General features: G+C 57.2%; 4 protein-coding genes across 4 annotated transcripts in view; 2 read left to right on the forward strand and 2 right to left on the reverse strand.

Moving 5' to 3' along the window:
* VDAG_06340 (glutathione synthetase) overlaps positions 1-1,287 on the reverse strand; it is a gene marked incomplete at both ends in the record, with an annotated part of 1,783 nt that extends 496 nt beyond the window's left edge. The window contains 4 exons of the mRNA XM_009658718.1: positions 17-557; positions 620-759; positions 813-888; positions 980-1,287. Of these exons, the coding sequence (XP_009657013.1) occupies positions 17-557; positions 620-759; positions 813-888; positions 980-1,287 (1,065 nt within the window). The remainder of the gene's footprint in view (positions 1-16; positions 558-619; positions 760-812; positions 889-979) is intronic.
* Positions 1,288-1,815: 528 nt separating this feature from the next.
* VDAG_06341 (uncharacterized protein) lies at positions 1,816-3,393 on the reverse strand (the record flags this gene model as incomplete). The annotated part of the gene is made up of 2 exons (XM_009658719.1): positions 1,816-2,321; positions 2,376-3,393. The coding sequence occupies 2 exons, from the start codon at positions 3,391-3,393 to the stop codon at positions 1,816-1,818; spliced, it is 1,524 nt and encodes a 507-aa protein (XP_009657014.1).
* Positions 3,394-5,251: 1,858 nt separating this feature from the next.
* Positions 5,252-10,886, forward strand: VDAG_06342 (DNA excision repair protein ERCC-6; the record flags this gene model as incomplete). The annotated part of the gene is made up of 3 exons (XM_009658720.1): positions 5,252-10,481; positions 10,553-10,573; positions 10,714-10,886. 3 exons carry the CDS (start codon positions 5,252-5,254, stop codon positions 10,884-10,886), a joined length of 5,424 nt encoding a protein of 1,807 aa, XP_009657015.1.
* A 1,281-nt stretch (positions 10,887-12,167) lies between these two features.
* Positions 12,168-12,757, forward strand: part of VDAG_06343 (5-aminolevulinate synthase) — a gene marked incomplete at its 5' end in the record, with an annotated part of 2,934 nt that continues 2,344 nt past the window's right edge. Inside the window, 2 exons of the mRNA XM_009658721.1 lie at positions 12,168-12,213; positions 12,483-12,529. Of these exons, the coding sequence (XP_009657016.1) occupies positions 12,168-12,213; positions 12,483-12,529 (93 nt within the window). The remainder of the gene's footprint in view (positions 12,214-12,482; positions 12,530-12,757) is intronic.

Raw genomic sequence — 12,757 nt, forward strand, 5'->3', positions numbered from 1 at the left:
GATGACGACAACGGACGACAAAAGGCGGCGGCGGCGGCGGCGGCGTCGCGAGCACCTGCTGCACCTTCTTCGTGCCGGCCACCTGGCTGAGGATCGTGGGGCACTTGATGGCCGCCGACCTCTCGAGGTGGTGGCGCGCGTCCCACGCCCGCTGGTCGGGGTAGTCGTCCGGCCCGTAGCCGAAACGGAGGTACGCGACCGACACCTCGAAGAGCTGCGATGGGTTGCGGGGCAGGTGGTAGAGGAGCTGGCGCTTGGCCGTGTCGGCAACCGTCGTGTGCTGCAGGATCTGCGACGACGGCAGCCGGAAGACGCGGATCGGCCATGCCGTCTCTGTCAGCGCGTACTCGATGTGGCGCTGGTCAAAGACGTTGCGCTCGCCGTCTTGCACGATGAAGAGGACGCAGCGCTCATGGCCGAGCTCGGATTCGCCGTACGCATCGTGCGCCGCGCGTATACCTGCCGCGAGGCCCCTGGCGCTGTCGTTCTCCGGCAGATCGAGCGTGCCTGTAGGGATGGCTTTCTCGAGGAGGGGGTATTCGGCAGAGGCCAAAAATCTGTCGTCTGGTCAGGACGCCATCATGGAGGATGCGGGAGGGGGTGTCAGTGGTAGGAGTACTTGTGCAGCAGGCTCGTCTGGGATGACAGGCCGCCAAAAGAGGCTGCGATCGTGTTGAACTCGACCTGCTTCACTTGGCGCTGGCCTTCTTCATCCTGGTGCACCAGGTAGTCTGACCTGAAGAGGCCAAGGGACAGGTTCTGCAGCAGGAGGGTCAGTGACTGATACATAACACGATTCACGGCCAACATACTTGCGTGTAGCCTTCCTCCTTGACCTTGAGGTGAATGTCCCACAGGCTCGTCGTAAACTCATCTCCGTCTCGGACCCTGTCGTGTGTCAGCCATAAGTGCTGTTAATTTTTGGTTGACGGCACACCGCAAGGCGTCATGTCGCAGTGCAGGTCGTGGGGTGGCTCACTCCTTCACGGCATCAGCGAGGAACTCCTCGTCCCTGCTGATGGCAGCATAGAGCTCGTTGTACGTCTTCTGCACCGTCCTCGCCTGCTCAAAGCATTGCCTGGGGAAGGGGCTCGGGAAAAGCGTAACAGGCACATTGATGGCGAGCATGCTCTTGGGGTCGACGTCGCTCGAGACAACGGACGGCTGGGGCCGCACGGCAAGGCCATGCCCGATCGACCAGTCCTTGATGGTCTGGACGAGATCATCCTGCTCGGCCTGTTTGAGGGATGGCGGGTACTGCTCCGCTGTGACGGCTGCGGGTGCCATTGTGCTGAGGATGCACGCGAAGATGGGATGTGAGGTTGATCGGTCTCAGAGGGAGCCGAGTTGTGAACCACTGCTGTTTCCCTTATGATGAAATGTCTACTGAGTTTGGCTTGGTGACATGTGTTGGTGATGGTAGAGGTGAGTGTGTTGCAGTGTACAGCATTCGCCATAGTCGACAAGAGTTGAGTGATTAATAATGTCATCTTCCCGTTACCAACCATTTGGCGTACGATGGTGGGGTGTAGAGGTACCTTTTTGGCTCCTGTGTCATGCCCAAGTCGGCACTGAGCATCACTTGTTTAGCTTTGCGACTAACTATTTCTGGTGAAAGCAGCATCGCATCCTACAGCATGGCGTTGGGATGTATTCTGGAGTTCTTATTTTCTAGTACAGATGGCACATTTGGTCCAGAACCAAACCAGTCAAACAGCTCAAATACAATCATTACCTCGCAGCCACGCGTACCAGTTTCATCCATCGTAATCGTTAGATGTAAATAATTCGCCCACACGCCTCCATGCAGTCTGTCTACTTTGAGCTTCGGAAATGCTTGACCGGATTCAACAGCAAAGGGTGTAACCGGCCACGCTCCCAAAACGAGGCTCTGGCCGAAGAGTACATGGAGCTTCTTGGCGACCCAGGCTCGACTACCGGCAAGTCTGGCACGGGGACCTGGTTCTTTTCCCGCACTTCGTCCTTGGTGAGCCAGGGCATCGACGCGCGTGGAAAGGAAAAGACCGAGGAAGACTCCCAGTCCCAGTCCCAGCCCGAGTTGTCTCTGATCTTGGCCGGCACAGGGAGCGGAAGCATCGGTGGTTCCTCCACCACACCATGTGCACGAAAGACGGGCATCTCCTCGACACGAGGCTCGGGTGCAATCGACGCCCGGAGGAACGTCAGAGGCCGGACAAAGGGCCATGTCCAGCTTGGGGGCCGGGTCGGCGGTCTGGGCTCCAAGTCTATGTAGCGTTCGGACCTGCGTTTGCGCCACCGGACGAGAAAGACCAGAAACATGGCCACAAAGGCAGCGCCAGCTTGTGAAGTGTAAGCTTAGAGCCCGCCCTAACACGTTGAGAGAATATACGCACCAATGCTACCAATGGCAATGCCGGCTTTCTGGCCAGAATTGAGACCTCCGATGGCCGAAGCAGAGCCTGCTGTGGCGCCACCTGTCGGCGATGGCATCATCTCATCTGGTTTCGCGGTGCCGGTGACAGGAGTGCCCTCGAATGACGGGGATAGCAGATCATCAAGCGATGTCGGGCTCGCGGTCGATGATGTGGACCGAGGCGGGAGAGGTGTCAATGTGCCAATGATTGGCAGTCGCGAGGGAGGCTCAACGGGTTGCTGGGCGATGGGTAGCGTGCTTGGAAGCGGCACACGAGACAACCGCGGTGTTGATGTGGTCGTGGAAGCGGTTTCCACCTCGGACGAGGTCGTGGTCGATGTCGTGGTCGATGTCGTCGTCTCTTCCGAGGATGTTGTAGGAGGCGGCGAAGGAGAAGGCGCGGGGGGAGGCGGAGGCGGAGGCGGAGGCGGAGACGGAGTCGTTGTGGGCTCATCAGTAGTTGAGGGGGGCGGTGATGGTTCGCTCGATGGCGATGGTAGTGCTGGTGGTGGTGGCGGTGATGGAGGAGGAGGTGGTGGTGAAGGGAGAGAGGGGGGAGGAAGAAGAGGTTGAGCCGGCTCTGGCTGTTTGGCCGATGGTTGTTCCCTTTGCCTTTCTTTCCCCTTGCCTCGACCATTTCCTTTGCCTTGACCGTTGCCCTGGCCGTTGCCTCGACCATTGCCTTGGTCATTGCCTTTTCCTTGACCGTTCCCCTGCCCATTTCCCGGTCCATTCCCCTTGCCTTGACCTCTGCCGTCGCCGCCCCCATTCCCTCTGTTTCCGTCTTTTCCACCCTGTCCATTATCACCAGTATTTCCATCACCACCTCCCTTCCCCTTCCCCTTCCCCTTTCCATCCCCTCCGCCGCCTCGATCTGGCCCGCCAGAGGACGAGTCACCTTTGCCCGAGCCTGGCCCCTGACGAGGGACAACAAGACGGTTGCTCCGACGCCTCACCGCGTCAGTGATCTCCACCGTGGGAGAACGAATGATGGCCATGACGGAGGGAGAGCCGACAGAAGGTGCAGATCGTGTGAGGGGAAAAAAAAAGAGAAAAAAAGAAAACTCCTCAGGAGCGAGCAATGCCTAGACAACGCAAGTTGACCCGCTCAGCAGTCGAGGGAGGCCAGGCCATCTTTATTGCGACGACGAGACCCGTCATTTTGCCTGACAGCGAGCTGGTCCCAAGTTGTCAAACGGTCGACCTCGACCACTGTGTCGCCTGGTCCCATGTTTGGAAACGCTTGGCATCTGGACCAATGCTAGAGGAGCTTTTGGGGGGGAACAGGACACAGGCGAGGGGACGCAGGCAAGGGGACGCAGGCGAGGGACGCAGGCGATGGGAGGGTTCGACGATGGTGGTGGACGGTGCTCGAGAGTCCAGCCCACAGACGGGACGGGCGTTTCAAAGGAGCTTTGACCTGGCGGTCCAACGGCGCGGCCTCATCAGCACCTGCCTCTCTGCGCGCGGGGGTCTCGTATGCTTGTTCCCTACCCGAGAAGAGTCACCGTTCGGCGAGGCTAATGGTTGCGCGGGGAATACAGGTTCAGGCCAAACAGGGCCCGTGTGAACAGTGTTGCACCATCCCCACCGGCTTGGGCGGCGATGATTTTCCCGGTGCTGGCCATTCGCCTGGCTCGAGGCTGTCTGTGGTCTCAGGTACGCGCATCATGGCGCTGCTGGGATGCTAGGATCATGGGGAAAATCCTGTTAGATTGCAGTGGCCACGATGTATCGCACGGAGTGGCTGCTGTGACAAGCAAATTTGGCGAGAGTACAAGTGGTGGCCCGTCAGCAACTAGGTAGGTACGATAGGTCCCTTAGGTCTAGTAGGTCGGCAGGCAGTGAAGGCATTCTAGAGCTTCACTCGATGTCTCCGTCATGGATGCATCTGTCCAGGTTCTGAAGCCGTGCATGATAGGCTAGAAACAATGAATGGCTTGATAACAACCTGACCTACATACATGTAGATCACAGCCCGGCACTGCACAAGAGTGTCGTCCCGAGGAGGAGTTCTTGTATACGATTCATGTGGAGCTGGCATGTTTGCATTCACCGCCCCAGGCGAGGGACGTAGATCACGTGCTTTCATGACCTTTCCGCGACGGACACCACGTAGGCTTGTTGCCTTTGTGTCCCCCCCCCCCCACTACTCTTGCGCTGTAGCTGTAGGAATCGTCGCGCTGCCATCGCGTTACGGCTCGTCCCACCCACACCCACTCTCCACACTGAGACAGCTTCGAGCTCTCACAAGACGACAAGTATCTGACGACTTGTACTTGTTGCTCAGTATTTTCTGTCGCTATCAAGCTCTCCTTGTTGTCTTCTGCATCGTCATCCTCTTCTCAATACACTATTGGCACAGAAAGCTGTCGGTGTTCTCTCTTCACTAGGCACCTTACGCAACTGCCTTCATCAGCACCAGGCCTTGTGAAGGAAGCCACCTTGTAAGTCTCTCACAGCGCTATAAAAAAACGGCCATCCTCCGCATCGTCAACCCGCATCGTCAACCCGCATCGTCAACCCACACCGGCGGAGAAGACTTGTCTTACTGCAGTCATTTCAATGAATGGTTAGTGACTCCTTCTTCTCCGCTCCTTTGGCGTGCTGTCTTCCATTGCCAAGCGGCGGGCTTGCGATGGTGAGAATGGCGTTTCCGCCCTTTCCTTCTTTCTGGCACCTTCCTTACTCCTAATCGGATCCCCTGACACTCTGCACAAAGCAAATGCCTTTCCAAGCAGTCTTGCTAACAAAGTATCAAGCTTCTCATGTCACGACTGTCAAGCCACGTCCTCCACATCAGGCCATCCAATTCGTCTAGATGCATCATACCTGTGGCCGTCTGAGCTCGTGACCATGCCCGACTCCAATGATGACGATCCCTACGAGTGGGACGTCGAGAGACTCGCCTCTGAACTAGGCCGTGAGGGACGTTCCTGGGGCTCGCTGAACCCTGCAAAGAGACCCGATCCCGAGGCTCTTACCCGGTCGTTGAGACTCCATGAGGTGGATGGAGAGATCCTGCTGAGCTGGGAGGATGAGTTCCAAACCCTTGACACTCTGTTTTCCGATCTCGGGCTCAAAAAGTCCATCCACAAATTCGCGCTCAAGAAAGCCATTGCTGCTCTCAAGAAGCGCAGTCCGACCTACAGAAAGGCTCAAGCCCAGCGGGCCAAAAGCCAGACCCCTGAACCCGCACAGCATGCTGAAGATGCGGACATGCATAGTATGCAGCCTGGTGTCTACGAGACCGTCACGGACACGGCGACCATGCCTGCAGCCCTGATCCCTACGGACACCATGACCAAAACTGCCCCGTTGGCAGCTACCCCCGTGGCAACTACCCCCGTGGCAGCTACCCCCAAAGGCAGCACGACTTCTCCGTCGGGTCAACCGCTTGCACTTGAGCCCGCACAGAAGAAGAGGAGGCTGGCACCAGAGCTCATCTCGGCCAACGTCAAAGGAAATGGCCTCCCATCTGCTGCCGCTGCTGTGGCCGCCAAGTCGCAAACACCCAGCGCTCTCTACCTACGGAACAACAAGTTCACAACAAACGCGACTGTGCATCATCCAGACTTGGACCTGCTCACGCTTCAAGACTCCACCGCTGATCATGCCTCAGTACAATTTAATTGGGTGCGATCCAAGTACATCCCGCCTGGAACACGTCTTCAGATCAACCGTGCCATGAAGAGATTGTTTCGGACTAACAACGAGTCATTTGCCCAGTTGGCGTCCGGATTCGTACCACAGCTCGAACACACTCAGCTTTCGGACGAGTCCGTGGAAGACGAGTTGCTCCCCCTGTTTGGAGACTCTGGTGACGAGGCAGAGTATGATGCTGACACCCTGAGAGAGATGGAAGAAGAGACCAACGAGGCCCAAAAGCCCCCAACATCCCTCTACCTTGGTAGGGAGAAAGTCGAGGCTATTCTTGACGAATCCGTTCAAGCCGTCGTGTCTTCATGGACCAACACCAAACTTCCTCGCCTGCAGCACAAGGCCCACATGCTATGGAATCAAGCACGCCGCAATGACCGCAACCGACACATAAGCCAAGCTGTCTTGCGCGTTGCTGATCTTGACCGTCGTATTGCAAAGTTGCGCGCCGAGATCCTCTTACAAGACTGGTCTAATCCGAGCCAGCTCCGTCACCAGGCGCGATGTATGGAGGCCAGCTTAGAAGACCGAGAGCACCAGTCATGGCTGGCTGACATGCTCAAAGGTCGCGAGCCCCCTAAGATCAAGCCCCTCCCTCGGTCCCACGTATCCGTGATGCCGAAGGCCCTAGACTTTTACCCGGATGAAGAAGGCGATCTGATCACAAGCGAGGCAGAGGACAGTGATGGCCACAATGACTTTGTTGTCGACGACGAGATGGAGATCCTGTCGACCCAGCAGCTCGTGTCCACCAAAGAAAAGCGACGTGGTTCCACAGAAGTCGAATCACCAAAGTCTCCATTCTCTGCCGCTGGCAACCCAACGAAACCGACCCCAATGCGGTCCCCCCAGCCCAAAGCCGAGTTCACACCCCAGCGGAGCGCTTTCATTGATCTCACGGCAGCTGATCGCATCGTCACGAGCACCGCCCGCCGAACAGCCTTTGGCGAGCAGGATGTGATCAGTTTAGTGACGCCCGAGAAACCTCGGTCCCTGGGACCGCGGGAGTCTGATGACAGTGGTCCAACCGAACCGCCCTTGAGCGCTCAACACGACGAGCTTGACATACCATTCGACCGACCGCAAGATATAGCAGCCGTCAGCCTCGAGACATGGGAGGCAGCTAGAGACGCCAAACGGCTCACAATCGCTTTCCTCTGGCGCCGGAAGGAGCCCTGGAGGGACGTCATATTCGATTTCTTAACAACAGAGCATCCTGCTGATCTATGGCGCGGTCTCATCCTTCCAGTCTGCAAGACAGGGGACCTTGCTCATAGTGGACGTCGTGCGTCAGAAGGGCTTTTCAGGCTCCGCAACATTCTCTGCCGACTGTTTTGTCAGTACCTGTCGTGCCGTTCCATTCGGCGCCTGAATGCACTAGGGGAGGAAGGCAAGCTGCTGGTCCTTCGCAACCTGAAAGACTTTGCCGAGTTTTGCTACTTCCTCGCACAGCACGTCATCCCCTCCTTCCCCAGGGTTGACGCGCAGCACGACCAACCACTGACTCTGGCTGGCGAGTGGTCGGGGGCAGAGGAAGAGGAAGAGGAGGAGGAAAGAGAAGCTTCTGGAGACGAAGATCTCACCGGAAACGAAGCTACTCCCTCTAAAAAGCGAAGGCGACGAGTCATTGAGGATCAGGGGGCCAAAGACAACCGAGAGGCCAACCTGCAGAAGCAGGCCCTGGACGAGGAGCGCAGGCTGAAACTGCAGCAAAGGCTGGCCGCGTCAGCTACCATTTCCGGGGACCGTTCGCGCCTCATCATCAACGTGAGTAAAAAGGGAGACGACGACAAAGACTTTGTCTACGTCAACGACGAAATAGCCAGAAAGATCAAAGACCACCAGATTGAAGGTGTCCGATTCATGTGGAACCAAGTCGTCGCGGGCAAACAGGGCTGCCTGCTGGCTCAAACCATGGGCTTGGGAAAGACGATGCAGATCATCACGCTTCTCATTGCCATCGTCGAAGCGTCCGCTTCGCCTGAGCCATCCGTCCGAGCGCAGATACCGGAGCGACTTCAGCGATCGCAAACCTTGGTCATCTGTCCCACCGGTATCGTGGACAACTGGAGGGAAGAGCTCACGGCCTGGGATAATCAGAGCGTCCTTGGTGAATGCTACACAGTTGATTCGAAGCAGGACAGTGTCACGAGGACGAGCACGTTGCAGGAGTGGGACGTTCGTGGTGGCGTCCTGGTCCTCGGATACGATATGCTGAGGAGCTTGGCTCGCGCCGATGAGGGTTTCAAAAAGATTCTTACAGACAGACCCAACATTGTGGTGGCAGACGAGGCGCATCGTCTGAAGAATCAAAGGTCGAAACTCGCGGCGATTGGTTCACAATTCCGGACCCCGAGCCGCATCGCCCTGACGGGTTCTCCTCTGGCCAACAACGTGGGCGAATTCTACTCCATGATCGACTGGGTCGCTGAAAACTACCTCGGTCCATTGAAGGAGTTCAACGCTTACTATGCCCTTCCCATCCAGGAAGGGCTGTACGGAGACAGCTCGCATGGCGAATACCGCTTGGCCAAGAAGAGGCTCGCCATCCTCGCGAAGACTGTCGCTCCCAAGACGCATCGTCTCACGATCAAAGCCTTGAAGGACGAGCTCCCGGACAAGGTTGAGTTCTTCCTCACGGTTCCTCTGACTCCTCTTCAGGAGGAGCTGTACGACCTTTACGTCCGGTCTGTCCGGGAGAATGCTGAGTCGCAGGCAGATAGCACCTTTGCCGTGCTCGACAACATGATCCTGCTCAACAACCACCCCCGTTGCTATTTTCGCAAGCTGGAGAAGGAAAAGAACATGCTGCGTGTTCCCCAGGGTGGCGATACGACCCAGGACAAATCGATCACGCCTGCGTTCCTGACGAAGAGCATGAAGGTTTTGAATCGGTGTCGGGATCTGAATGACATTAGTCTTTCATGGAAGGTCAAGGTCCTTGTTGCCATCCTCGACGAGTGCCGCAAACTCAGGGAAAAGGTGCTCATCTTCAGCCAATCGATTCCGACCATCGACTGGCTGTCGACGCTCTTCCGGCAGCAGAAACGGCCTTACAGCAGATTGACCGGCGACACCTTGCCAAGCATACGGCAGAGCATGGTTAAGAACTTCAACGAAGGCGATAATGAAATCTTCGTTATCTCTACGCAAGCTGGCGGTCAAGGACTCAACATTACGGGGGCTAGTCGAGTGGTCATATTCGACTTCAGGTTCAATCCAATCGCCGAACAGCAAGCCATCGGAAGAGCGTACCGCATCGGACAGTCCAAACCCGTTGTGGTGTACCGGTTCGTCTCCGGTGGCACGTACGAGCAGCACTTGTACAACAAGGCCGTCTGGAAGATGCAGCTTGCATCTCGCGTGGTTGACAAGGACAATCCCAAACGCTGGTCGACCAAGACCAAGGATGCGTTCACAAGGGACTACAAGGCGCCCGAACAGAAAGACCTCACCGAATTTCTCGGCAGAGACTCGGTTCTGGACAGTGTGCTCTCTTCGCCAGCCTTTGCCTCGGCGATCCGGTCCATCATCGTCACCGACACATTCGAGGAAGAGGACCCCAATGACTACCATTTTGACGCCCAGGAAAATCAAGAGGTTGAGCTGATGGTGCGTCTGGAGCAAGCTCGTATCACTGATCCGACCCGGTATGCTCGACTCCTTGCGGAGAAGAGCGCGAGAGAGGGTGCCCAGCAGATGCAAGCACTTGGCTACGGACATGGGCACGCGAACTTGCAACAGATGCAGACTGGTGCACCGGGAATCATCCACCCATCACCACATGGCCGTGTAGTCCCAAGTAACGGAACCATGGTAGGCAGGCCAGCGCCAGCTGGCGTCACCATGAGCCCGGGAGGTATGCCGTACTACACAACGTATGCGGGCGGTGGATCGCAGCCGGCAAGCGTGCCGCGAGCGAACGAGCTGGAGTCGCCGTTCGGACAGCATGGCTCGCAAAGCCATGTGCAGGCTTCCGTATACACTACGGCCAGAGCAGGAACGGCGGCGGCGTCGACAACTCTGCCGGTCATGGGAGCCAACACATTCATGAGTGGACAGGAGGGCACGACGGCATCTCCAGCCCATGTGAGGAAGTCGACACCCTTGCAACGAGGATCGCCCCAGGCAGGCTCTTCGCCGGCAGTCTACCGAGGAACGCAAGCGAAGGAGCTTTTTCAAAAACAGCTCATCCGATCGGTACAGTCGAGCAGCGAGTTTGACGAGATTTTGCAGGCGCACGATGCCGAAGGCCAGGCCAAAGCGATTGCTGAGGCGGTGCACGAGCAGCTGAGCGGGCGCGGCGCCCTCCCGATCCTGAGCTCCTGGAAGACTCTTAACTTGTTTGCTCAGGGCCAGAGCTTTGCGGCGGGCGTGCTCAGCGGGCTGGTGACGGTGGAGTTTCTGGCCAACACGACGGACGACGGTGTGTTCCAGCAGCGGGCGCAGGAGTTGTCCGGCATGGACCGGTCGGAGCTGAAGGAGCAGTTGCTCCAGGCACTGCGTCGACCGCACAACGTACATGTATGATCCGCCCGAAACTTTCCCCCGAGTCAACGAGCAGCAAGGGGACCATGAAAAGGGTTTCCCACTTCTCCCGCTCTCGCCCGAAGACCATCTTGAAGGCAAAAAAGTGCCAGACTGACACGACTTGACAGAGCACGAGCGAAGGACATGGCAAAGGGGCAGACACGGCGAGGGCTGCGACAACGGCAGCGGGCCCATCGACAACGCCGTCGAACAACAGCAACAAGAATTACGACAGCCCCGTCCGAGGCGCGGCCGAATCACGGAGGAAGAGGCCGGTCAGACTGCCCAGCTGGGCGAATAGGGCAGTCAAGGATGGGCAGTGAGGGTGGCGGATGTTCGGCGGCGATTGCGGACAGGCGTTTCGGTTCCTTTTGGTTTCGTTCTTGGCCTTGGTCTCGTTTCTCATGATACCCCCCGGCCCTTGAAGATTTGGCCTTGAAGATTTGGCGTTGGAGAAGAGGACAAGGGGAGAAAGAGAACAAGGGGAGACGGTTGATAGGGTTTGCCTGGCGGGGTCTCGATGGGGTCGATGTGAGTTTTTCGGGGCTCTGACGGACACTTCCTTTTCTCGTGGGTCAGGTAGCGTCAGGCTCGTAGCTCACATGACAAGGGAGGACCCTCGACTGATACGGCATGTACCCTATAGTTGTGTGTGGCTTTGACTGTATCTGTCAGAATACAAATGAGCGTTTCGCTTATGGCGAGGAAAAGAGCATCGTTGAGTTCCGTAGGTTTTGTTTTTTCTTCTTCTTGTGAATAATTGAAGAAGACAGCAGCGGACGGGTCCTTTTCATGGCCGTCCCCGCTGGATCACAGAAGGCCCCCTTCATGGCATCCTGGAAGCTCACAGACACTTGGATGTCAAGGGGGGAACAGATTACATTAAGCCGCACTCCAAGTCAGCCAAACACGGGTATCATCCAGAAAGACTCCTAACTTCGGAACCCTCTCAACACCTCGTATCTCAATCAAATGCTCTGAAGCTCTACTTACTACATGATCGGCGACATTGTTTAGGGTAAATCTATTTTTATCAGTTTTGAGCTGGAATAAAGTATAGTAGGATGGTTCAAAGTGAGGTCACCTCTGAGCAGTGTAGCTTTTTTTGTCCCCCCCCCCCCCCCCCCCCTCCCCCCCTTTCTGGATGTGTCAGGGTGAGCTGTTACGGGACATCTGGCAAGCTGTACCGGCGTCAAGTCGCTAGCGGTGGCCGGTGGACAGTGGATCGTGGCATCGTGTCATGGAGAGGCCTCTGTCATGGATGCGTATTTGACTCCTGGTGCAAAAGCCGAGTGGTGAGGGAGTTTAGACCAATGAGGAGAGGGGTAATTCCCCCCAGGCAATGACTTGCAGGCGAGGCGGTGAGTGGCCAGAGAAGGCCAGATGTCCACTAAAAGACCGCTACTACGTGCGGCCACAGGGGCTTGAGGGGCTACAGCGCGGGGCTAACGCTCGATGGCCAGGCGGCAGGGGGCCAATGGGGCCGCTCTCGCAGACTTTTTACTGGGCCGACTGAGGAGGGATCCCGAGACGCCGAGGGCGTGGTCTGTTTTCTGTTCTCGCAGGTACAGGGGTCCCCGCCATGCGAGGTACACAGTGTCTGGGGCGGAAGGCCAGGGGCACAGCTGGTGCGTGATGGGTGATGCGCAGGGGATTTAATACAGTGCATGCGCCTTGCCGAGACGATCCGGGCCCCACCAGGCCTCGCTTGACCACCGCGCGGGCAGTCACCGGAACGGGCTTTGCGAGCCTCTGCCGACCCATGGAAACTGTGACGGACGACTGACTGCAGCAGGACTGACCGAGCACACTAAGGAACTTGCCTGGCTCGAACGTGCCTGCCTGCCCTGTGCCTGCCCTGTGCTCGTGTGGCTAAGACTGTTTTTGACAACTTGAGGTACTCCGCCGACTCTCGCCTCGCCTCGCCTCGCCTCGCCTCACCTCGTCTCGTCTGGTTTCTTCTTTATTACTTTCCACCACTCTCCCCCCCCCCTCTCCCCTCTTTCGCTACCCGTCAATTCGCCTTCTTCTCACGATCACGATTGCTTCGTGCTACGAAAGACTCTGCCTTTCTTGACTGACTGTCGAGTGCGGTCGCCAATTGTGTCAAGCCGCCCCTTGTGTCAAGTTCGCCACAGACGCAGCACTTTTGGTACCTCCTCATCACCGAAT

Source organism: Verticillium dahliae, genomic scaffold (genome assembly GCF_000150675.1).
Source record: "Verticillium dahliae VdLs.17 supercont1.12 genomic scaffold, whole genome shotgun sequence".
Classification (NCBI taxonomy): domain Eukaryota; kingdom Fungi; phylum Ascomycota; class Sordariomycetes; order Glomerellales; family Plectosphaerellaceae; genus Verticillium; species Verticillium dahliae.